The sequence below is a fragment of the Elgaria multicarinata genome, chromosome 8, assembly GCF_023053635.1.
Source record: "Elgaria multicarinata webbii isolate HBS135686 ecotype San Diego chromosome 8, rElgMul1.1.pri, whole genome shotgun sequence".
NCBI lineage: Eukaryota > Metazoa > Chordata > Lepidosauria > Squamata > Anguidae > Elgaria > Elgaria multicarinata.
In genome coordinates, this window is record NC_086178.1 from 52,271,525 (window position 1) to 52,297,695 (window position 26,171).

The window sequence follows — 26,171 nt, forward strand, 5'->3', positions numbered from 1 at the left end:
TTATTCTCAATGACACATGCCAAAAAAAGGCACACACTGCGCTGACTGATTTTTAAAAAATTGAATATCACTTGTGAGAATTTTGTCATTGTCAATAATGTTGTGTACTGGGCACCTCTGAAATCCGAGACAATGATGGCCAATAGAGACAAACTCTGGGGCAAGCAGCCACTGTCAGCTCTAAATTTTTCAGGGCCCTTGGGCAAGACAACGTTAGTGCTCCCTCCCCAGTAAGTCTACCTTCTCACCACCATTGTCATCAGGTGCTCCTCATCCCTTTTATCATCATACCTACAACTTGCTTGTTTGACAGGCACAGAGCCAGTGAGCACGTAGGCAGGAGCATCTGCTGTTCTTCTCATCACCACATTTACCTGGGCCAGAGCAGGAGGCAGGTGAACAAGTAGGTGGCAATGGTGAAGAGGCAGAGTGAGTCCAAGGATTTGGTAGTGGACCCCTGCTGAGATGTGAGCCCTTGGCAGAGGTCTGACCATACCTACCCTTGATGCCAGCCCTGTAAACAACAGTCATTTAAAATTCACTTGTGCCATTGGCTCCTCTCTTATGGAGTGGGTGCTTGCTGCCACATATCCATCAAGCTTATGTGGTGACGTGTTGTCAGGTTCAGCAAATGGTAACCCTTTGCACAAACATGGGGGAAACCCGCTGCCGGAGTTAATTTGAAATAGCAGCCATATGCCCCAACATTTGTCTCAAACGACAGTCTAGATACAGCCACTCAAGTCCTAAATCCATCTTCCTGGAGTTCCCATATCTTTTTGACTCCAAACCACTACACAACCTGTGAAAGACTTCTCTATTATTTCAAGTTATAATTTAGTTGCTCTCAGATCTTGGCCAAGGTATGGAAACAGAACCTTCATTAACACTTCATACAACATAAATTCCTATGCAGCTTTCTTGTGGGTAACGTGGCCTCTTCAGAAGCATGTACATCATGGGTCCAGAGCCTCAGGCCCAGGGACCCAATCCAGCTCTGCAAAGGTTCCCAAAACCCTGTTTTCCCCCCAACCACTAATCATTTGGTGGTGTCCTGGCATTGCTGTTTTCCCCCATTCAAAAATGTTGAATGGCCTCCCCTAGAGTCCAGTTACTGGCAGTAAGAGCTTTAAGCTAAAATATGCTGGTATTTTTGGTATTTTGGCCCCACTTCCTTGGCTTCCAGCCCCGTCCACCACTGGAAATACAGAGGTTCTGCATTTCTGATGTATATCATTCCAAGTCAGGAGAAAGCTGGCTTGTGTTAACTTATATGAGGCAACTAGTTACTGGCTTGTTTGTGCCTATCCGAATGGTGTTAGCGGGGAGTTGAGGGCTATCGTTATCTCCCTAGTTTCTATATATCAGATTGGTATTGATTTAGCTGCTAGGGGTGTATATATAAAACAAGAGGACCATTTTTGCTCTGTTGGCTTTGAGGATGCTATCTCCTAGGGATGGACAAGATAAAGAGGAGGAAAGGCTGTATCTGGCCCAGGTGTTGGAGATTTGTCTGGGGAAATGGGAGCTTGAACTGTGAAGAGGTAGTGCTACCAATGTTTTAGCTGCTAGCCTGTCCATAATAATTCCTGCGGAGTGCAGTTCTAGCATGTCACAAACCCTTCCTGTTGTCTCGAATGGGACAATAACACAACCGTCTTTTGCTCTCAGTTGTTGCCACCCTTGCATGCCACCCTCTGCATCATTTAGAGTGTTTTTTTTTGTTTTTTGGCTTCCCTTGCCTAAGAATTAACCTCCTCTTGGCACAGCTGAGCCTGCTTGATTAAAACTCTTCTAATTTGAATAGTACATCAGCTGCCTGTTAAGAATGTAATTCTTTACTCAGCACTGTCTTCTTTTTCTGAAAGGTCATTTGAATGACGCTTAAAATTATGGAATTGTTATTTTTAGCCTTGCCATTATTCTGTGCGTGTGCCTCTGTTTGCTGTGCCTCTCTTATTTTAAAATGCAGTAAACAATTAAAAGAGGAATAACAGAGCAAGCCAGTCTCGGTTCTTGGATTGCCATGGTAACATTCTCAAAATCAGAGGAAAAATATGGTACAGAATTTCAAAGAGGGTATATGTTGCGTTTCTAGGCAAATTTCAAGTGCTTCAATGACTCTCAACCAAAATCCAGTTATTGGCTTTGTTGATCCTTATAATTGCTTCTAGAATCAAAGGGCTGGGCAGGTTATTATTTCATTTCATTTCATTTCTATAATGCCCAATAGCTGAATCTCCAGCAATGTACAAAAATTACAAGCCATAGATAGAACGTTATCCAGACTCCTACACGGAGATGTTTCACAGTAATTAACCTATTCCTAACTGGCTTCCCCAGGTTTTCTATTTAAGACCCTTTAACTGGAGATACTGTGGATTGAACCTAGGACCATATGCACACAGAATACACAATATTTCCTACCCTTTCCCCCCAAACCCCTATCTGTTATTCACAAAGATACAGAACTTCAAAACCACTGATCTGCAATAGCTAGTTATTTTGTATTAACTATCTCATCCTAGAAACAAGCCAAGATCCCTATTTTGCTTAGCCCTTTTAATACAAGAGAGCAACATACCTACTGTTCTAGCAAATGGAAGTAATTTCTTTCTGTCATTAATATTACACACACACACACACACACACACACACACACTGCAGAAACCTATCAATTTGTTATCAGATAGTAAAAAACAAACAAAAAACACACACACTCTTCTTCCCCCCACAAGCCATAAAACCAGGAAAAAGGAACAACTACAACTATTTATTTGGAACAATAATAAATAGTTAAAACTCCATAGAAAGAGGAGAGAGAGAGAGATCGCACAATCAATGTTGCGTCATTACCATAATTACCCTTGCCAGGTACATTTTGTTGTGTCACCAAAACCCAGTGAGGGTGTGTGGTGGGTCGGATTACAAATTACACCACAACCCATGGCTTGCTCTAGGTTTGTGGGGTGGTTTGTAACCCACCCCCACCATGTATCTTTACTGGGTTTAGACGACACAACAAACCACACCCAATGAGGGTGATGATGCAGTGCACAACTGTCACAGGTGGGGTGGGAAAATAAACTACGGTGGATTATTTTCCTTATCCGATTGTGTGAACCCAGACAGAGAGAGACAGAGAGAGAGAGGACTGCAGCTGAAAATACAGGTATTTTGGAGAGCGAATGGAAAGAATTATCGGTGAGGGGAACAGAGTCCCCTCATAACTTCTTCTATGAGGAAGTGTTAAAGGCGGACAGTTAGCCAGTTGGTGTGGGCTTGTACATGATGATAGCATTCCAGCAGAAGATTAAGGGTGAGTGGCTTACATTAAGGACACTCTGCCATTTCCTGCTTCTGACGTGTTTGGGAGACTCGTCATAGCTCTGTCTGTAGCTAACCGAAGTAATTGATGCACATATCCACTGACCTCCCTGTGTCTGTTGTCAGCTACGTTTAGCAATCACCTCTGAGTCCCTTACATCAAAGCTCAGTGTTAATGGTCCTTCTGTGGGCTAAGTGAGTGGAGTGGCCTCATTTTAACACTGGTTAGGATTTCCTGCTAGAAAAGGCAAAGCTCTGCTGCACATTCATTCCACATCTTTCTACTAGGGCAGCACTGCATGAATGCTTTGGGCCCATTTCCCCTCTGCATAGCGCACCAGCAAAAACAAGACCTTTAGCTATTTTTCACTAATTCTGTAAATGGACATGTTAATTACAGATGGATAAATCTACTCTTCTCCATAAATACACCTCTCTGTGAGATAGGGAGCAGTGCACAGAAACAAGCTAACTCTAATGTGCATGAATAATAATAATAATAATAATAATAATAATAATAATAATAATAATATAGTGCCTACATTGAAGTGCTGCCCTCTGGCTTATAATCTAAAAGATCATAGTTTACACTATGCCCCAAGGTTGTGGAATAACCTCATATAAGGTCAGGAGCTGCTGCTTTTCATAATGACTGTAAAATCTTTCTATTCTGGAAAGCATTTGGCTGCTGAATAATTTGTCGGCTATGATTTAGCTCAGTGGTGGATACTGTTTTAATTTTTTAAAAATTGTTATTTTAGGCTTGTTATGTTTTGATTTTATGTAAGGCGTTTTGAGCGTGGGAAAAAACAGCATCTAAATCATTTAAATAAAAATAAATACATGATCCCAATGTCATGTATTTGGAGGAGCATCTGCAGCATAGTTTGATCTCGTACTACATGGGTGTGAGTGCGTGTACACATGGGAAAATGTGGGATTTCCCCACATAATTGGCACCTTAAAGGCCTGTGCCATCAGCCTCATCTGTGTCATCTCATGATTCTCACCCACATCCCTGCAGTGTGGGATTGCACTGTGCTAAAGTTGCTCCCATGGTGCTGGGTGTGCATGCTGAAAGTACCTGTATTGGCTACCTTAGGATTTACATTGCTGCCTTTAAAGTGATAGACTTCTTTCTCTTTTTATATATATGTACAGAAAGCATTTTTGTGAATTATTTTTATTTTGTTAACTGCCCAGAGAGCTTCTGCTATTGGGTGGTATAAAAATGAAATAAATAATACATACATACATAAAAATATAATGTATATATGCTCCCACAGTACCTATATTACAATAACATGTTTTCCATGATACAAGCCAATTGCTGGTATCTTATGTTACGTGCAAATCAAGTCAGTTGGTAGTGTTGATATTCTGATTAAAAACAATATTTTTAATTGAAATGTTACATGAAAGCTTAAGATGCCTGTTTTGAGTTTTGAAGCTTTAGCTGAACAATTAAACATAATTCAGCAGCTATAGCATGTTTAACTGTCTGATGTTGTGCATGCTTATTTAGAAGTAAGTCCTACTGTCTTCAGTGGGGGTTATTCCCAAATAGGTCTGCTTAAATTGATTTTAGTTATTTTATGATGGATGGTTTTAAACTATCTTGCAGGCTTTGTTGGACTGAAAAATTAATCAAATAATCAAATATGAAATGCTTTTATATAAGCAGGGAGAGCAGCAGTGGCCTTGAAGTTGTTCGTGAACACTTAGCACCTGGACAGCAATAGGCAGACAGGTTACTTAGTCAGTTTTCCCCACTATGGTGGGATGTATTGTATTTCTGTTTAGCCTATAGTAATTATTTCTAAGTTGGCATATCTATATATAAATTAGCATAGGTAAATGTTATGCATATTGGTAGGGGCCGGCCCAAGACATTTTGCTTGCCTGAGGCAAAGGAGAAGATGGCGCCCCCTCCTGTTCCATGTACAAAAGCTGATTGGATTGGCAGATGAATCTATTAATTGAACAGTACTGTTCAACACTACTGATGGGACATTGTCCCACACTACTGATGGGACAATGTTCTCCACTGAACTTGAAGGCAGCAGGTTAACTTAAGGGGTGCAGAGTAGGTTGCAAGGCACACAGTTCTCTCCTTGAACCTTTCTGCTGTCTCCTAGCATCTGCCGCCTGAGGTAGCTGCCTCATCCTGCCTAAAGGTAGAGCTGGCCCTGCATATTGGTATCCTCTTCTCTCCTCTTTTTTGGTAACACATTTCTTCTATTGGGGCAATGGATGAGAGGCCACCCTAAATCGGAGAAACAGTTGGCTGGTTCACATGTTACAAAGGACTCCCTATGGTGGGTTTACATGGAGTGTGAGCGTCCCAGTAATGATCACTGGCAGAATGTGTGTTCCGAATCTGTGGGCTGAATGGCTTCATGCATTTGCATGCTTCAAGGAAATGATCTCACAATTGCAACATGGAAATGTTCATGTCACATCATGTTTTTTTCTTCCTGTTTCTCCTAGCTATCATTAATCCAAAGCAGCCCAAGGAGACACCAAAAAGTTTCAACTTTGACTATTCCTATTGGTCTCACACAACAGTAAGTAAGCACAAGGTCACAAATGGAGATGCATTTGCTTTGGTGGTCTCTTGTTTTTGGCTTAGTACTGGGCTTGAATTCTGAATCTATAGTGAGATGCTCCCAAATGAATATTTGGCTAAAAATAAATCAAAGCAATTATTTAGTACATGATTTGAAACAGGAAATAATTTTGAGAAGTAACCACAAGCAATTCATGGGCAAATAGCTGAGATACTGTGACTCAGCTGCTCTGATGTATTTGTCCAGATGGGTTTGTGGGCCCTTGTACTAGCTCCTCACCGCTAATATACTCTCAAAGACTGTGAAGGGTTCTTGAGCACAGTATTGGAAGTATTAATTAAGATACCTTCAAAAGTATCAAAGCCACTTCAGTAAGATTCAAATGCCTTAATTATTCATTTCAGTCATGATAGATGAAAGATCTTCCTGAGGGTCGTCATGTAACATTGGTCCAACTGAATATAGACCAGGCTTCCCCAATCTGGACTACAACTGGTGAATAATTAATCAAGGCATGGCTGGCTAGGGGCCTTATAGGGGCCTTTCAGCGCTACTATTCTATGATAGGGGATGCTGGAAGTTGTAGTCCTACACATCTGGAGGGCACCAGATTGGAAAAGTCTGATATAAACCTATAGCCTTTCTTCACATCTAAGGATCTAGGGCATCCTTCCCTAGCCTATGCCCTCCAGATGTTTTGGTCTTTAACTACCATTAGTCCAAGCCAACATGGATAATGATCATGAAGCCTGGGAGATGTAGTCCAAAACATCTGGAGGGCACCAGGCTGGAGAAGGTTGATCTAAGGATGTAAAACGAAGCCTTCCTTTTTCGATACCCAATACATTTTGATTGGCCAGCCAGCTCTAACCATCTCCTACAACTCAGCTTGGCACTGATAATGGATACAGCCAGACTTTTTCATAACAGGGGAGGGAAGCTAAGTATTAAGGAACTGCTGTCCTGGATGATAGCTTAGAGATAGCTCTCCTCCTCTTAGCTGCATTTGCTGTCTTTAGGCTGGCATCTCCCAGCCATTCCCATGTTGATATAGATTTACAAGGTAGAGAAAAACTGATGAAATTCTCTCCTAAAAAGCTGCTGTGGTCTTAAGAGTACATTTCATGGTGTATTTCACAGGCCTGATCCATACATGCAAATGGTTGGTATGGGTCACTTACAATGTAACTGCCTGGAGGCTATTCCCTGCAGATATGCCATTTATGTAAACCATGCGGTTCCAGCAATATTCACAGAATCCCCTTGTGGTTTGTATGCATTAATTCCTTGAACACCAGTGTAGGTATGCAGATCTTTTGACAATTTGGAGACTTTTAGTAGAGGATGATCTACTCAAATCATTTCTCCCCAGCCTTGGAAGGCAGTACCTTGGAGCCTGTTAGAAGGTGGCTGCCAACACAAATAGCCCTTAGGGTTATACAATAAAGGATTGGGCCTTGAGCATGAGGTCCCCTAAGTGCATCACAGCATTCCTCTATTACTAAGTCTGTGGTTAAGCCCAGGACTCTATCAATTACACAAGGCCACAGAATGGAAATATACTCTATTAGTTGCTTTATTTTTGTCTTTATTAATTATATTTTATTCCGCCCCAAAACAAATGTTCTGGGGTGGATTACAAACAATATAAACACGGACAGTGTTTGTTGTATCCAATGCCATCCACCTACCCAACAACAGAACAGAAACCACTGGTTTTCCCCTGCAGCTCTCTGCATGCCCTCCAGATCTGCTCCAGAAGATTGGAGGACTCTCTGGAGCAGATCTGGGATAGGTGTGGGTGGGAAGTTGCAGGGGCAGGAGAGCAAGGGCCAGAGCTATTGCGCAAGTGAGGTCTGCTGACGCAATGTTGGATTTAGCCCTGTGTTTTGCTCCAAAAGTTACACAGAAGTAGCAGCTGAGGAAAAACTATTCTGATCAGTCTATGCTCTGATGTGAACTTGCAATAAAACGAAGTACTATGGAAAAGGGAAATGGTGTATCTTGTCTTCTGACTCATTTCCAGTCTCCCTCACCTTGATCCCTGTTTTCTTTTTCTTGATAGCCTGAAGACATCAACTATGCCTCTCAGAAGCAAGTGTACCGGGACATCGGAGAGGAGATGCTGCAGCACGCTTTTGAAGGTTATAACGTCTGCATCTTTGCCTATGGCCAGACTGGAGCGGGCAAGTCATACACTATGATGGGCAGACAGGAGAAGGACCAGCAAGGCATAATCCCCCAGGTAATCATGACAAGGGTATGCAGCTGGCAGGAAACAAGCAGGCCCAGGAAAGGCATATTTGAGATGGAAGAGAGGGTGAAAGTTGGGGATGAGTTACAAGGAGAGAGAGAGACAGACAGATAGACAAACAAAGAAACAAACAGAGAGAGATAAACAGACACAATAAGAGAGAGAGAGAATGAATATTATTACATGGCGGAAAATCACATTTGCTTACCATCGTTTATCCACCCGTGCATTTTTCTCTCATTACTTCCTCTTTTGAAAGAGGAAGTAATGAGGAAGTAAGCAACTAGCATTCAGTGGGCTGTTTTGGTCACGCTGCTTTTCCTGAACACAGCAGGACATAGCGGCAACTTCCATCTTTAAAAATAAGTTGGAATTACTGGGGTGTTTTTTTGTGGCATGCACAAAAATGGCTAGGAGCAGTGGGAGGCGGACAACATCATGAGAGGGACTCGTGAAAATCTGTGAGTGCCCAGTAACGAGTGTGCAATAAAACGCTTGTCTGATGGAGCTGAGAGTGAGCATAGGAAGTCCATCATGGCTACTGGGCCGAAAGAAGGGATGCAGCATCACCTAGTGAAAGGTGAGATAGAATGAACACCAGAAGATAGAAAGGCATAGAGAATTTATTCAAAGTGATCCAAATACCCAGAAAGAGCAGGGGTGTAGTGAAGATTGTGGCTAGCTCCTAACAGAAAGTGCCGTAATGGAAATGAAATGAATGGGACATAAATTAGTCCTGACTAAATTGTCCATTTGGTTTTGGTGGGTCTACTCTAAGTAGGACTAACATTGGATTCTACCAAATTGTATTTTTGTGAACCACTTAGAGATGTTTTTAAATATGTTCAGCAGTACTAAATACAATTAAGGGCATCTGTCATGTGCTACTCCCTTAGAGAATCTACAGGCTTGGAGTACTCTTAAGGTGCTTCTGTATGTCATGGAATTCTTTGTCACAGCGCCAGTCAACTGTGGCCAACATGTTCAGAGAAGCACCTCTCATTCCTGTCACTGCTAATCCATGTGTACTACCAGTCAGCACAGAACACAAAACTAGGGCTGTACCAAAACAGCAACGGTAGCTCTAATTGCCTGTTACAAAGTATTAACATCTTCCTCTTGTCAACTATTGTCACACATTGGCATGGTATGTGGCACTCATCTTGTAGGGCTGTTGTAAGGATTACTTGCAGGATTGCCATGTGTCCTTCTTTACAAAGAACATTCCTCTATTTGAAGGGCTATTAGAGGACAGTCTTCTATTTGACAGCATCCAGTTTAAAGATAATGGCCCACAAGAAGATACAGCAGGGGCTTTGAAGTTGCTCATTCATAGCAAGTGCCTGGACAGCAAAGTGAGCAGGCACACAAGTCACCATCTTCTCCATTAGGGAAACACAGATCCTCTCATTCAACAACCCTTAGAAATCTGTGCAGCTGCCAGATTGTTGGGCTGGATTCTAACTCAATGGTACTATTGTCACAAATATATGTAACTCTTTCTCTTTCCTTCTCATGCTATGTAGCTGTGCGAGGATCTCTTCTCCCGAATCAATGACACAACGAATGACAACATGTCGTATTCAGTGGAGGTACAAACTGATACTTAGCCATATCGTCTACATAGTTTCCTGGAAATTTTATGATGATCTCATTGAGCGTGCATGGAAGTATTATCTACTTCTGGAAATGCAAAGCCAGTGGAAAACGTGTTAGCCAAAAGAAGCTCTGGAATAGTGTGTTACTAATTTCTAGCATGTACGGGCCTCAGATTTGCCTTAGAGGATGGCTATATTTCTTAAATACTTAGATAAGAGTTTAATGAGTTGCAGCTGCCCCGGTCAGCTTTCATTAACAACCTTTTAGAATTCCTGCATGTTCACTTTACTTACCTTGTGCTCTCTGCTCACAAAACACCTCACTTTTGAACAGGGATCTAGTTCATACAATCAAAATAAGCCATGGTGGTATATTTAAGCAGCAATGGCTTTTTTTAATTGTTCCAATCATGTCCAGATCATGCAAACCGCCTGGATCATGCAAACCACCTGGGATCTGATGACATGACAAGCCAATTATGGTGGTGATTATGGAAATTGTGCCTGGCATGCACCTGGTGTGCACCATGATTTAAATAAGCCAGCATGGCTTAAATAACCCATAGGCTCTTCTAGGATTGTTATCCCCTCCAACAAGCCATGCTTCTTGGGTTCAGGTGAAGCAAAAAGCCACTTCCAGGTGATGATTATGGAAATCATGCTCAGCATGCATCCAGCATACACCACAATTTAAACAAGGCGCAATGGCTTTAATAAGGTGCATAACTTCCATAATCACTGCCCAGGTGGGGCTTATCATGAACTTGGACTACACAAAATAAGCCATAGTGGCTTATTTTGATCGTGGAAACCAGCCCAACGTTTCTCTTAATGCCAGCTACTATGGATATTTCTTTTTTTAAATCTGTGCACAGGTGTCTTCATGTTGTTGTTGTTTTAAAAAACCAACCCATTTAAGGATTGCACATTTATCTACTAAAGGATTGGGTCATAGACACAGAAACTGTAATCTAGAGGAAAATTAGGCAATCAGTAGAAGACAGGGAGAGCTATCCTGCCCATTTTTACTTGGAAATAAGTCCCATTGTGTTCAGTGGGCTTTATGGCCAGGTAAATGTGCATAGGATTGCAACTGGAAATGCTTAACTGTGTAGCTAAAGTCCTTTGATTTGTTTGCAGACTTTCTTTGTGGGGGTAACTCCCTCTTAGGAAATACTATGTTGTAGGCATCTCATCTGAAGTCAGTAGGTTTTTTTTGTTTTATTTTGAAATGATGGTTCGCAGCAAGATCCTGTGCTGCTGCTGATGTCCAAACACATTTTTAAAAATGCAGAATTCTAATAGTCTGCGTTACGTCTCACAGGTGAGCTACATGGAAATATACTGTGAGCGTGTGCGTGACCTTCTCAATCCCAAGAACAAAGGGAACTTGAGGGTGAGAGAGCACCCACTTCTTGGGCCGTATGTTGAAGATCTCTCGAAACTAGCTGTCACATCCTATAATGACATTCAGGATCTAATGGACTCTGGGAACAAAGCCAGGTAAAAAACTGCAAGAGGGACTATCCAGTATTTCTGTGGAGTTTTGGATCTCATTGTTATTCAGAGCTCTCCCACTAAAAAGCCTCTTCATGATAAGGGGACTTATGGGGGAACTGAGGTTGCCCGTGAGGGCAGTTTGATGGTATTCAGCTAGCCTAAGGAAACCCCTAGCAGATAGAGAACCCAACACTCTCAAGACAGGAACAGCTATGTTGTATATAGCAATGAGTGGCTTCAAGAAGGGACAAGAAAGTGGGTGTGGCTAGGGCAGGGTGTGAGGCAGGCTTAAAGGAATGGTCAAGTAGAATCCCCATAACTAGATACCTTAAGGGACTCAGCCCTCTATGCTGAGCCTATCGGGCTTGAGTCCAAATACTTCTCCCATCCTCTGCTACTTCTGTATTTTCCCATTCCTGCCTGCCATTGCTGCCATCTAGACCTCCATTCTAGTTTTTAGTCTGAGAAGCCAACAGGAACTCCCCTATGGAGTATGCCATCTCCTTTCCTTAGCTGCCCAGGCAGAGTGACACTGAAAGTATATTTGGGGAGGATGTTTTTCCGTCAAAAGCTGCATTGCCTAATGCTCTCTGCTAGCAGTGGAACTGGCGATACAGCACAGATAGCTCTTAGGCATTGTCTTTATTCTTCTGCAAGGGAAAACATAAAATTAAAATTTTGGATTTTGAGAATTTAAAAATGTCTGCCAATGTTTTATACACTCTGCCAATGAATAGTTACTGCTGCTGACCTCTTGTGTTGGGTGATTTTAAAGGATTGCGTAAGCAGCAGGGTATGGTTAACTCTCGATCAGCCTTCCCCAACCTGCTGCCCTCCAGACATGTTGGACTAAACCTCCCATCCCCATGCTGGCTGAGAATGCTGGGAGTTAAAAGTCCAACACATCCGGAGGGCACCAGATTGCAGAAGTTTGATCTAGATCATCAGTTGCCAGCCTGGAATCTTGTCTTTTCAGCTTTGCTTCTTCTTGAGTAAGGGGTTTTGAGTTCCTACAGATAAGCTGTCTGATAGCATTGGGGCAATTTTGCTAGGCCTGAGCAGAAATAGAAATGAATTAACACTTCACTGCTGGTCTTGCTCAACAGGACAGTGGCTGCCACCAATATGAATGAAACCAGCAGCCGCTCACATGCAGTCTTCAATATTATCTTCACCCAGAAACGGCATGATGCAGAGACTGACATCACCACAGAGAAGGTAAGTAGGAAAGAGGAGCAAAAGCTAGTAGTCCTGTCAGCAGCACTAGGAAGGAGCAGGGGGTATATCCAGTGGAGGCTGGTGGCTCCTATTCTAGTGAAGCTGTGAATCCATTCTGGGTTTCAGTGAAGCCAAGCCAGAACTCTAAAGAAGTGTCCAAGATACTGAATCTATTTTGAGGATAGGGTTCGGCACCTTGAATAGCTAGAGTTCTGGCTGGTTCTGACTGAAACTCAGAATGGATTCACAGCCTCACCGATACCGGAGCCACCAGCCTCCACTGGGCATAGGCTGGTACCATCTCACTTGTTATTACTGCTTATCCATGACTAAGCTTCTGACCTCAGCTGTCTTTTTATCTAAATGGGCTGACTCAATGGAATGAGGAGCAAAAGGCATCATTGTACAGGAAATGAGGGAAAGACAGCTTGATGGCAAGGGTTAGAAGATGAGCCTGATATTATTTCATCTTCTTTAATTAGCTAAACTAGCCCTTGCAACTTTTTGATTGTTTGTTTTGGCTTTGACTTACATTGAGGAGAGTTTCGTGCAGGAGTGAAATCTGCACAATATGGGTAGGAAGAACTTTGTGCAATCTGGTGCGGTCAGCACCTTTGCCATAACAAATTGATTATTACAGACAATACTAAGAACATCCACTGAAGGTGCGAGAACGTAAGCAGACCCCTGCTGGCTCATATAAAAAGTCCATGTTCAGAGGCAGTGTGGCACTGGGTACCAGTTGCTAGGGAACAACAGCAAGAGAGGGCTATTGCCTTCCAGCCCTGCTTGTGGGCTTAAGAACATAAGAGCAGAAGAAGTGCAATACTGGATCAGACCAAAGGTCCATCTAATCCAGCACTCTGTTCACACAGTGGCCAACCAGCCATCGGCCAGGAATCTGACTGGTCCCTGTAGGGAACAGGATGTTAATTCAACATCCTGCTTCCTACAGTGACCAACCAGGTGCCTCTTTGCAAGAGTGGGGATGAGCCCAACAAGTTTACTTGAACAAAGTATCTGCTGCCAAAATGTGCATTGCTATACATCTTAAGTCAATCATCATCAAGCACTGATCAAACCCAAACCTGCTTAGGTTCAGCAAGATGGCTGCATCCTGTATCTTCAGACTATATTCTGGAACCATCCCAGATATGGCTGTTATTGCTGAGATAGTCAACACCCACTCACTTTTCACAATGGGAAAAACTGTGCTTGGAGATAATATGTATCTCATAAGGTCTGAGAGGCAGAGAAAATAAATAAATCCCCAGATGTGGGGACTGATATAATGGGTAATATGTTTCTTATTTGTTTTCTGATTTCAGGTCAGCAAAATCAGTTTGGTGGATCTTGCAGGGAGTGAACGGGCTGATTCCACTGGAGCAAAAGGCACAAGACTTAAGGTAAGAGAACGGATCAAATTAATGCATTAGACCTTAATGCATGAGTCTTTGTTGTATGCAGGATTGGGCACTCCAAGCCCTGACACTATAGCCTAGTATTATCTCTTAGAAAGCTATACATGCCAACCAACATCAGTGTGCAAATGTATCCCTGTAATGATCACTATTCAATAAGTCTTTTTCTGCTGTCCATAATAACTCTGCTGTTCTATCCTTTTCAGTTGTATTCATTTTGCTGTTTCCTTTTATTGTTTTCAATTATTGTACACAGCCTTGATGGGTTTTTTAGCAGATGAGGTGGAATATAAATGTTAATAATGAATAAATATTGGTTAGTTATTTAATGCCACTCCATATTGGCTCCTCTCATTCATTCTGTGTTGAGAAAGTATAGGCAAAGCTGTCCATCACTCTGTGTGTGTGTGTGTGTGTGTGTTAGAAGTTAACAGAAATGTCAGCTGCTCAAGAAAGTAGTTCTGAACCCTGTTTGTTGTGCTGAGTTAAAATTATTTTGTGCAAAATCTGTGTCGGAATTGGTTGCTCCAAACTGGAATTGTTTCTTTCTCACAGGAGGGAGCAAACATCAATAAATCATTAACCACACTGGGGAAGGTGATTTCTGCTCTGGCTGAGATGGTAAGGCTTCAATTGATATGGGGGTTTATTGGGAGTTGGATGGGATGGGAATGTTTGTCCACAGCTGATCCGTGTAGAATTTCCTTCTTCCAATATAGCCTCTGAAGTGCTCACTACAATGATTGCTGAACCATTTGGACTCTGGAAAAAATGTCAGATAAGCATTTGCTTTCTAACCAGCATTCAAACATCTTGGGGGTGCTGTGAATCAAATATGCAGTGTGGTGGATGCCCTGTGTTTCAGCCAGCGGAACAGAAAATTGCTCTTGCAGTTCACTTTTTATTAATTTCAAACAGGAGATTTCCAAAACATTTGAGAAATCCTAAAATGAGGTCTAATGACCCAATATGTTTTATAAAAAGCAAAACAAAGACAGGACAAAAACATTTAAAGTGCCAGATAACTTTATTTAATTTTTGCGCTTAATAAAAAGTTATTTTTTTTTGAAAACAGGTCCTCTCTTAATCATAATAAATGTAAATGTCTTAAGCTCTGCAAGGTCTGAACACTTCAGGACTGGATCTTTGTCTGGCTGCCATTCACTGCCACATTCCCTAAGAGCACAGCGGAGGAATGGGTTCTTAAGATGGCACTATAATGAGATCATACCCCAAATAGCTGTTTCATTGACATGAAGTGGCCTTCACCAACCTGGTGACCTCCAGATGTTTGGATTGCAACTCCCAGGATTCCTAGACCATTGAACAAACAGGTTGGCGGTGATCTGAGTTGAAGCCCAAAATATCTGGAGGGCTCCATGTTGGGGAAAGTTGAATAATACTAGCACCAGTGAACACAGCTAATGGAGAGGCAAATATGATTGGTTATGTAATATGAATGGCCAGTTCTCTCTTCTCACACCCCACTTGCCTTCTAGCCCAGTCAAAACATTGCCCTAGTTCTTGATGAGGCAGTAAACCTGTACGTGGGTTGCACCACTTTAGAGTCTAGGCCACTTTAGACTCACACAAATTGATGTACCTTTGTGGAAGACTAGATGTCAAGGGAAAGGGTTTCAGCTTCCTCCATCACCACAGGGAAGTGACAGCTCAGATAACATGGCAACAGGCAAGGCTGTAAGTTGGTGCAACCCAAATCAGGAGCATGGTCAGGAATAGAGATGTAAAATTTCTGGAAATTTTGAAGCCATCAGAAATTTTGGGGAAAATTGAAAAATATATTTAGCATTTTTTACAGATATATTTAGCATTTTTTACAGATCTGCTTTAGGACAGCCTTCCCCAATCTGGTACTCTCCACATGTTTGGGACTTCAGTTCCCATCAACCCCAGCCACATGGTTACTGGTTCAGAATGCTGGGAATTGTAATCCAAAACATGAGGTGGGCACCAAGTTGGGGAAGGCTGCTCTAGGTTAATAAAATAGTTTATGTATAACTTGGCTTGCTCATAAAGTTATCTTTAAAAATAAAAACATTTAAAAGTAAACTCAGTAAATTGGTAATTATTTTCTGAATAAACTATACTTTTAAATGTAATGTACCAAACATGATAATTTTATGAGCAAACCATACATAATATATATTTAGGTTCCTATTTTATGTCTGCCCAGAGGGAACTTCAGCATGCAGTCCCTGAAATATCTAAATCACCCTAGAAGCCAGAAGAAGCAGGAAGAACTGGAGATAGAGGATGACAGGTGTATAGCATCTGTTCCTGTTTGTGAGGAAGTTTAGGGAACTTCCTAAACCTTTTCCTGTTTGTGGGATGGAGTTTAGGGAAATCTGGTCTAAAGGAAAAGCTACTGAATGTTTATTATTATTTGAAGAATTACATTTTATTCTCTTTTGTGAACAATTTCCATTAACTTCCATCTTATTTTTTGAAACGTTGTCTCTAGTGGTGTCAGTTCCATGACTGTGCCATAGGAACCAGGCTACTGGCTTTCTTTTTGGTAGAGAAGGTTTATTCTGGTGGCAGCGGTTAAAGGTTTTTTTATTGAGGCACCATTCCCTGGCAGTGAGGTTTAATTTGGGGACTTTATTAATAACTGTGAGTTCCACAGACCCAAAAGTTATTTTTTTTTTTAAAAAAAGGAACTAGGTGGGATAGGCAACATGCTATTCTGTTGCATCTTGTGGTAGTGTTGGGAAAATCTGCAATATTTATTTCACATGTGGATTTTAGAATAGAACTACATTAATTTGTCTACAGCATCTAACTACAACAAGTCCAGAACTCTATAGAATAAAACCCAAACTGTCACGAATGTACATTTTCATCTATATTATGACAGGATGAGTCTAGTCCTGCTGGGAAACTGATCATGACTTCGAGCATCCCTAAATGTCTATCAGTAAGAGATACATCAGAGCATTAATTTTAATAAGGGACAGAAGAAATAACTGCTGGCAATCTTACAGAGAGGATTAAAAAAAATCCCTGTAGTTTCATTATTTCCAGAAATGTTACATCTCCAGACTTTCTGTAAAAGTCTTTGTATTACATAGTCTTAAGAAATCATTGGTAAAGTCTAGGTAGTAATATATAAACACTGTGTCTTAACTATTTTATCCATCATTATAAAATAAAATATTTCATTATCCACAACTGTTCAGTTTTCCAAATTTTCCAGGAAAAAATGCTTTTAGGAAAAAAAAAAGGGGGGAAACATTTCCCCCTTGTTTTTTTCTGTCTCCCCTTCCCCCCCCTACCCGGGGACCTTCACATTCCTGGACAAGACTGGAGAAGTTGATCCTAGTGCCTATGTTTCAGGACCACAGCTAGCAATCCTGCAGCTAAGATAAGGAGACAAGTTACTTTAGCACTGGCCTGTAGGTTTTATGGTTTGCCCAAGAGAGACGCTGAAGTTCTGCCCACCCACACCCACCAAGGACTGCATCTGGCCATGCGAAAGGGCATTTTTATGCCATCATTGGCTTCTTCTATGGGGTGAGGTTTGAAATTGTGGCAACTGAGTTAGGAAATGCTTTCCTCCTTGTTGGGTGTCTGAAATCTACTCCAGGAAGGGCTGGAGATCAGATCAGACCCCTCCTCGGCACTCTATATGCCAAACCAAACATTGCCTCTGGACTGTGACTAAATGCTCTTCGTTTAGGGATGTGGATTTATATCTGGGTTGTGGGAAGACAGTACATAGACCCAATCATTCTTTTCTTTAAATCTGTTTTGGTCATATATGATCATGAAATTCTAATTAATATCTCTGATTTATTTTCAGGATTCAGGACCAAATAAGGTAAATACCTGTGCTTAGGATGTGGTGATAGGGCTGGATATAGTTGTTTAATTTGGAAAGATGTTTTTTGGGGAAATGTAGTTATAAATGTAATATACATATGAGCTAGGTCATACGGGCAAGCTGGTTCTATTGCTATTGAAATCATACTGAATAGAAGCCAAGCTTTCCCTCAATTCTGAAAACACTTGCTTGTTTCCTGGCTGTTCTATATTTATCTTAGGTCACTTGGCACATCCTGTCTCTGGAAAGTGGCTACACTGACTACACTTGTTACACCAGCAGCCTAGTTTAGAGCAGGAATCTCATGCCATCACCATGGGTAGCATGTTGTCGTATTTTCTCCAAAGGTCCTTTATATGGATCTGTATTCATTGTGTGAAAGTTAATTACAACATTATGAAATATCTGTTTCTTAGTGAGGTACTTGTCATTAAAGAGATCACCTCTAGGTTTTTTGTCATGCTGGGTATGATGGGGCTTGATTTAATGTGTTAATTGTCCTTCATGAACCTATATATTTCCAGAATCAATAGTTTCTGTTCCACTGTTGTGTTCCCTCCTTCCCATAGAATAAGAAAAAGAAAAAGACGGACTTTATTCCATACCGGGACTCTGTACTTACTTGGCTCCTTCGAGAAAATCTAGGTACTTAAGTCTTCATGTTGTCAAGGATAAAAATCAACTTTGGTTGTCATCCTCCATGTTCTATCCTTACTCTCACCAAATTTCTAGCCAGTGGCCCTTTCGACTCTTCTGCCTCCCTGCCATTCATGGTGTCCATTTTAAACTCCTCCTCTGATTGAAGGGGTGGGTAGCACGCTTATAAACAGCAGAGTTGTCTGAAATCTAATTGCAACAATATGTTCAAGCCACTAATAGAGCATGCTTGAACCCTACCTTTCTCGAGAAGGCTCCAGGTTCAATCCCTGGCATCTCCAGATAGGGCTGGAAAAACTCCTGCCTCAAACCTTGGAGATCTGCTGCCAGTCAGTGTTAACAATATTAGGTTAGATGGACCAATGGTTTAACTCAGTATAAGGCAGCTTCCTATGTTCCTGGTGTTTGTGTGAGCGATAGGACTATGATGATGGTGTGGGATTGAGTTTTTCACTGGCTGCCTATATTTTATGAACAAAATGATCCGGTAAACTCTAGAATGAAAGAACAGATAATAGAAAGAGTTACAGCTGGTGCAAGTTGTTGTGCCATTTGAAGTAGGACAATCCTCATTCTCCCCCTATCTCCATGTTGTGTGTATGTATATGTTTTCCCACTGCCTTAGTGGTGGTAGAATGAGTGATTTCACCCATGAGTACCTCACTCTGAGGGTTCCATCCTCAGAGCAAGGCATTGGGCCAAGAGAGACATGCTGGCTGCAGCAGGAAAGTGACTGGCTCTCCAGAGTGGCTGCCCAATGCCTTACTCTGAGGGGTCTTTCCTCAGAGCTAGACATTAGGTCTGGCATGTGTCCCAGAGGGTGTTACTGGCGAGCAGCAACCACAACCAGCCATGGAAACACAGCTTGTTGGGGCAGTGCCGGTCAGCCCTCTGGGTGGTGGATGAGGAGCGTGTGATCTGCCCCTCCCATCTGCTTCCTGAGGCAAACCCTCACCTTGTTTCATGGGAGAGCCAGCCTTGGGAACAATGTTAAAAAGAAGATGGAGGCAGCCTAGGAAGGTGGTCTATAGCTTTATCTTTCTACCAGCCAGTGTTATTATGTGTTCTCTGGGCAGGTGGCAATTCTCGGACAGCTATGGTTGCTGCTCTCAGCCCTGCTGATATCAACTATGATGAGACCCTCAGCACTTTAAGGTAAGAGATATGCAAGATTTCTCACACTCTGAAATGAGACCTGGGAGAAAAGACTGAGTTTGTCTCCCTTCTATGATTCTTTATTTATAGAAATATTCTGGGGTGAGTGGGGGAATGTTTGGATACTGAATAAATTGGAGCTCTCTTAGCAATGGAGTTACTTAGGAAATACAAAGTGAATTTTTAGAAGTCCAGATAATTTACATTTGGAAATGTGGATTCCACTGCATGTTTCATACAGCAACGATTTCAAGGGTTTTCTGCATAAGGCCCTGGGCTTATATTAACAATTTGATCACTTGATTAATCTACAATAGTTTTACAATAATAGCAGTCTGGAAAAGTATGCTGGTATACCTATATATATTGAACAGATATAATAAGTAGGAAAAACTGTCACATGACCAAAATCACATTGCAGGTGCAATGTAAATTAAACTCAATGGGTATTAGTCAATGTTAGTTCTGCTTTGATTAGACCCATTGAAATTAATGAGACTTAAGTTAGTCATAATTGACATTGGATACCACTCTATGAAATTATCCATGCAGCCCTCCTTGAAGCCTAGCTTACACCCATAGTTCTTTAAAGATGGTGTTTCTGAGCTCCTTCCTATGAACAACACTCAGTTTGCTTTCAGTTAACTGATGTGGAACAGTTTGAGGTCCCACAACTTCTCTGTATGTGGTATTGTTCTCGAGGGATTTCATTGTGCTGTCATCAGCTTCGTACTTCATCAGAGAGTCACGATCTCTGTCACTTGTGAGCATTCCCCCATCCAGGCTGCTGGATTCTGAGATTTTATTGATATTTCTGAGGAGGCCAGATCTAGTCTAAAAGTAGGTGAACAGGAGAGGTCCCAGTATGTTGCCCTATCCAAGTGGCCTCCAAAATCTCTCTTCTATATTAGCAATGTAATCAAGTTTTGTATTTCCTGGCTTGGGAATACAAATATTGGCAACTAATAATGCTCACCTCAAATATGTGGCAGGCATTACATCCCTGAATGTTCTTCTCCTGCTCCGCTTTTAAATGGAGGGGGAGAAAGAGGCAGGTCATGGGTGGAAGAGAGGGTTTTGAGAAGAAGTTGTGAAAAAGAGTGGATCTCATAATACTCCTTGATGTTATCATTGATTGGGTGTGCCATGGGTTCTGATTTTGCTTGGAACGGGACCAGAGATGAAATATTTTCTGAGTTTTGGGGGAAAGCTTAGTTTATCAAGCCTGACCAGGGTGGCTCACACTATCTCTACTTTTACATGTCACTCTGTATGGCTGAGGTCCCTAATGTGATGCCTGTGGACATCTCGTCACCAGGTTCTCTGCCCCTTTTGATTTTGATTTTATTCCTTAAGATTTTTTTTAATTGAAAAAGAAAATGTTTCAGCTGGGAAGCTGGCATGCTGCAAAGTGAAGTGCTGCCTTCCAGTGCCAACATCATTTAGGTTCATAAGAGGGGCTTTATGTTTTGGAGCTCAGATCCCACTTGTGCCCTTGTACTTAGGTTCTTGGGCAAGTTATGTTTTTCCATGGAATTTTATATCTTTCAAAATAAAAATAAAATAAAGACAACAAAAAGAATAACATACATAATAGTAAATCAAAATCACTAAAGAAACAAAGGTACTCATGAATTATAATTATTAGTCTATAATCGATATGCTTGTGGAACATCTACAGTAAAACAGCTTAAGTAGGAGCTCAATACTGAATGAAAAAGTAAAAATACAATTTATACAACATATAAAAGGAATGTGTGTATTATTGTGTGTGTGTGTGTGTGTGTGTATTAGTCAGAAAAAACATAGGCAACTGTACTTGGTTAGAGTTTGATCAAGGTTTAAGAGCTTCAACATAGGAAATAAATTGGAAACCAGGGTGCCATAATATCTTTCTTAAAGTTAGAATTCCTTGCTTGCAACACTGTGTAAGTTTATACATGCATAGTCTCCCAACTTGTATCAACCCACTGCTGTTTAGTTACTTTTCTTTTAGTCTCACCAATTGGGGAAATTAGAATTTTGTGACTAGCCACACCCACCATGGCACCCATTTTAGGATTGAACAACTCCCCTCGTGGCAGCGGCTATTTTGTGAGAGTGCTCACCACACTCTTTCAACATTCCAAATGTGCCCAGCAACCCAAAAAAGTTGGGGACCCCTGTTGTATGGCATTTTCAGCACCCTTCACTTTAGCCAGAACACGTCTCGTTCCTACAGGTATGCTGACCGTGCTAAGCAGATCAGGTGCAATGCTGTCATTAATGAGGATCCTAACAACAAGCTGATCAGAGAACTGAAGGATGAAGTGGCTCGCCTGAGAGACCTGCTCTATGCCCAGGGCCTGGGAGACATCATTGACAGTATGTTGATTTACTCTACATTGGACAGGGGCTGGATTTGCCAGCACTTTGTCCTCCTCAACTCCCTTGAATCGTTCGCCTTTCTGCTTGATAGTCTCACTGCCCTCCTAGTCTGCTACAAACTGACCATAAGGAGGGCATACTAAGGGCCAGTTCATATTTCATAGCCACCATATGAAGGGTACTTTAAGTCGTTTCATGTGGTAAATTTGCTGGATGTACACTAGTTCTCCATGTATTTTTCTATCGCACCACCACATACTTTTAAACAAAAGGTTCGCAGTCCCACAGTGATCATTACCTGATCTAACTGTTGAGCTGCTTCACATGAAGAGCTCACTGTGTTGTTAGCTGCAAGAGCCTCTGTAATACGGAAAATGACCCTAAGGCAGCCCTGTTCCTCAACCCTCTCATTGCCCCACCCTTTCTTTCCCTGTTGTTTCCCTTTTTACACGTCCATTTCTAGGCATTTCTGTCTACATCTCCATGTCAATATTGAACTGTTCATTGGCCCAGTCATAGGATCACATGAATATCTTAATTCTCCCAACATTCGCCATGGAGAATGGTCTCCCCACATTTTGCTCCTGTGGGCCTTCCCCAGCTCTGAAGAAGGGAGGAATTGTTTGAATGGAAGGACATGCATCTCAGGGCCTTTCCAGACAGTTATAGAACTGGATAAACAAAGTGAGCAATTGTTGCAGGGGATCCAAACATCTTTCTCCTGGGTGGTGGGATTTATTTGCCCACAGCACTCAAAGAGCAATATTTTGCTGCTAGGGAGACGTGTTCCACCCCACCCAGAGCCACTATGGTGAACGTGGGTGCTATGGGGAAAGTGGTACTTTTTGGATCATGCCATAGTTCCTTACATCAAAATGGCAGTGTCTTGCCTGGAAACTAGCATAGCTGCTCCCTCCCCACTGTCCCATCATTTTGTTAGTACTTTTAAAGAAAAAAATAAATCCTCCCCCCCTCCCACATTTCCTAGATGGTTGTGTGAGCATCTTTTGAAGTGCAGGTGAACATATCCCTCCATTTAAAGTGACAGAAAGGGTGTCCCCTCACAGTGTCCAACTCCCGTTCTGCACTATGAGAAGACCGGGTATATACTTGTACTAGGAAAGCACTAGGTATCATATCCAGGGTTTCTGGATGCATGGAAAGGCCCTCAGATGTTGTTTCTTTATTCCTATAAGATGAACCTACTCTTGTTTTCTTTGTCTTTTCCCCCCACCCTTCTCCTATCTCTCTTAGCCAATGCTGTTCCAGGAGGACCTAAATGTGTGTATTCCCCATTGCTGGTATTTTGTGTGCTTCACTGCTTCTTCTGACAGAGTCAGTCATAGCAAAGGAACATAAGTACAGCATAAGAAATGGACTCAGTAGCCCATGGACAGTTCAGCTAGGCTGTTGGGAACACTATTGCATTCATAGCTGCCCAGGCCAGATACTGAGCTGAACCCCTGTATCTCCATAAAAATGCAAAGAGGACCAAAGCAGGGGCATTAAAGTTAATCCAACCATATTGTTAAACAGGAACTGCAGCTGCATCTGCTGCTGTCAAGGTGCACAGAGCAGTGATGAGAGGTTGGTTTGTTGAGTCTTGCACTCATATTAGAAGAAGAAGAAAACCTTTCACAGAAATGGCCTTTCACCCATGAAGATGCCCTGGTGTGAGACTGCCAGGGCTGCCCCTTCCCTTCTTCTTCATCGATGGAGAGGATCCATCCCAACACCACCTACACTTTCTGAGGATGCTATAAAGAGATGTTTTCTGAGCCTTAATTGATACATGCACCCACAGACCAAAACAAAAAACAAAAACGTAATCTGGAATTGTTCCAGCATTTTGCCTTTGTTGGAGGCCCTACAGCTCTTCATCTTAGTTGGACTTTGTTTTTCATTATCTGATTATCCAGGGGAACTTGCCACATTTCTCTCTCCTTGAAAATACTCTGTCTGGGTTTTCTTCTTGAGATTTCCTTTCCTTATGCTGTAACTGTGTTTCCTGCTGCTTTCGCTGATGCTGTTGCTGCTTCGTGCTGGGACTGGGTGTAATTAATGTATTCTGCTGGGGAGGGGAGGAGGAAACAGCCTGCCCAGAAGCACTAAAATATCTGCTTCAGGCCACAGGTGGTGCAAACTTTACCAGTCAACCCGTTTGACCCTTCTGTTGGTTGGATGGTTGTACCTGTTAGGATTGCTGCTGGAAACGTCCATTTGCTGATGGGGATTGACAAAAGGATCTGGCTTTTGCTGGCATGCTAGAAGGCCCTGCAGCCTGTGCCTTGTTTGTGAGCAGTTCAGCCTACGCTCTGATTAAAGCACCCATTTAAAGCACAGTCAGGCAAACAGAGTCTTCCAGGACGTGGATACTTTGCTTTCATGGATCCAGTGCTTGGAGGTTGCCATCATCCATGTACCAAAAGCCCAACTGGGCCTGCCTTACCCCCTCTGGATTGCAGAAGTTCTCCCCCTGCCCCTCTAATTTGCTGGAGACACTTCATTACTTTATCAAAGATATTTTAAATATATTTTAGATATATGATGCATTGAACTGAAATCTCGCCCAGTTTCACATGACTCAGGGTGGTTATCAGTATGATTCACCTTATGCTTGCCTGGGTTTCTAACATCATTGTTAATTTAACAGTTTAGCCCCTGTCATAGCACTGGCTTTCTACAGTTGATATTCCCCCGCCCCGCAAAAAAAACCCCTCTATACCAGGAAACAGTGATTTGATATTTATTCTTCAGTTTACTCTGGGGCTAAAGTCCTGCCCTTCCACGCTCCAAGAGGTTTGGAGCTTGAGTGATGCTGGAAGCAGAGACAAAGCTCTTCTTGGTCTTCAAGGGATTCTCAGAAGACTGTCTTGAAATGGAAGGTTTTGTAATGGCGAGAGATGCCTAGTTGTCAGGTTGTGCTGACATCTAGCCAAGCCTAGGGAGAGAGGCTGAATAATTTAGCTGCAGAGGAAAGAACAGCATCCGAGCCCCTAATTTCTGGCCTTACAGCTGTGTTGCAAGGTCAAGGCTTATCCGTTGCTGCAAAAAGGCTTACTAAGAGCACCTGAGGAATGGATTCATTGTTACAATTTTTTTAAAAAAAAATGTGTAGGAAGGCAGCCAGAAAAGGAGATGTATGTCTTCTAAAACTCTGAGGATCTTCACCTTGAATTCACGCATCTCATATATGTTGGACCTTGTTGACATTATAAAGATTCATTTCTTGGACATTATCTGTCTGTTTCTCTTCTTCTTCTTCTTCTTCTTCTTCTTCTTCTTCTTCTTCTTCTTCTTCTTCTTCTTCTTCTTCTTCTTCTTCTTCCAAAGAAAGAAAGAAGTAGCAGGGCTAGGGTTGAAGCACTATTCAATTGCCAATCAAATTGATTCTGTATTTTAGAATGTGGGAAGAGAAAGAAATATCTTGTCCTTCACGTCAGGCAGAAAAACTTCATTGGCTGGCCCAAGCAAGAAGGGAAAGGTAACATTTAGAAGGGGACCTTCATCAGGGAGGAAGATCACTCAGAGTTTGGGTTTCAGAGACTCTGAAATTCCACAGCTTTTGCTAACGTCTCAGAGCTCAGAATCTTCAAGGCACAGGTTTATTATACCACCAGACTACAACAGCAGCCATCTTAACCGAATCTATACAAATCAAAATAGAAAATACCTTGGAAAATTCCTAATAGCCAACCTTCTACCTTTCCCTTTTTTCTGTGTATTTTGACCGAATGGCAAACATCTAATGGTCCACATTGGAAAGACGGTGTGCCTGTAATTCTGATTTTTCAAATAACACTTTCAAATAGGCCATTTTGCCAACAGCCTGGAAGTTGAACACAGTTTCTAAATTCAAGCTGTTATGCTTATTAATCGTATACTAACACAATCCTAAAACATTAAACTTTTGTTTGAAAGAGTGTTTATTTTGTACGTGAACCTCATAAAACTAATCTGTTGTTAATATGCAGTATCCATGAGTGACAACAAATGCTGATGCTAATACTTATTGATTTGGCTGTATTTGAATCCTCCTATTAGACCCACAATGATAGTCTATTTCACACTGTTAATATTTGGGCCCCTTTCATGGTTTTTGCACTGTCCATGAATCTGTCCAGATTTTAAATGTAGTTATTAGAAGCAATGATGCGATAGATACATATTGTGGCATAACGGAAATCTTTGGGGTATTAAACACCAGTCAATCCTTTCATTCCTAATAATGGGAACATAAGAGGATTAATCACAGACTGT

At 41.8% G+C, this 26,171-nt stretch overlaps 1 protein-coding gene across 11 annotated transcripts in view; it reads left to right on the plus strand.

Moving 5' to 3' along the window:
* KIF1A (kinesin family member 1A) overlaps positions 1-26,171 on the plus strand; it is a 117,951-nt gene that overhangs the window by 19,939 nt on the left and 71,841 nt on the right. For 7 of the 11 annotated variants that reach the window (XM_063132379.1, XM_063132381.1, XM_063132382.1 and 4 more), the window contains exons 2-13: positions 5,818-5,894; positions 7,963-8,142; positions 9,678-9,743; positions 11,074-11,252; positions 12,356-12,467; positions 13,796-13,873; positions 14,444-14,509; positions 17,712-17,729; positions 18,302-18,377; positions 19,466-19,544; positions 21,766-21,908; positions 23,166-23,192. In XM_063132379.1, coding sequence (XP_062988449.1) covers positions 5,818-5,894; positions 7,963-8,142; positions 9,678-9,743; positions 11,074-11,252; positions 12,356-12,467; positions 13,796-13,873; positions 14,444-14,509; positions 17,712-17,729; positions 18,302-18,377; positions 19,466-19,544; positions 21,766-21,908; positions 23,166-23,192 — 1,101 coding nt within the window. The remainder of the gene's footprint in view (positions 1-5,817; positions 5,895-7,962; positions 8,143-9,677; positions 9,744-11,073; positions 11,253-12,355; positions 12,468-13,795; positions 13,874-14,443; positions 14,510-17,711; positions 17,730-18,301; positions 18,378-19,465; positions 19,545-21,765; positions 21,909-23,165; positions 23,193-26,171) is intronic. The other 4 variants (XM_063132380.1, XM_063132388.1, XM_063132389.1 and 1 more) reach the window with 1 other exon arrangement.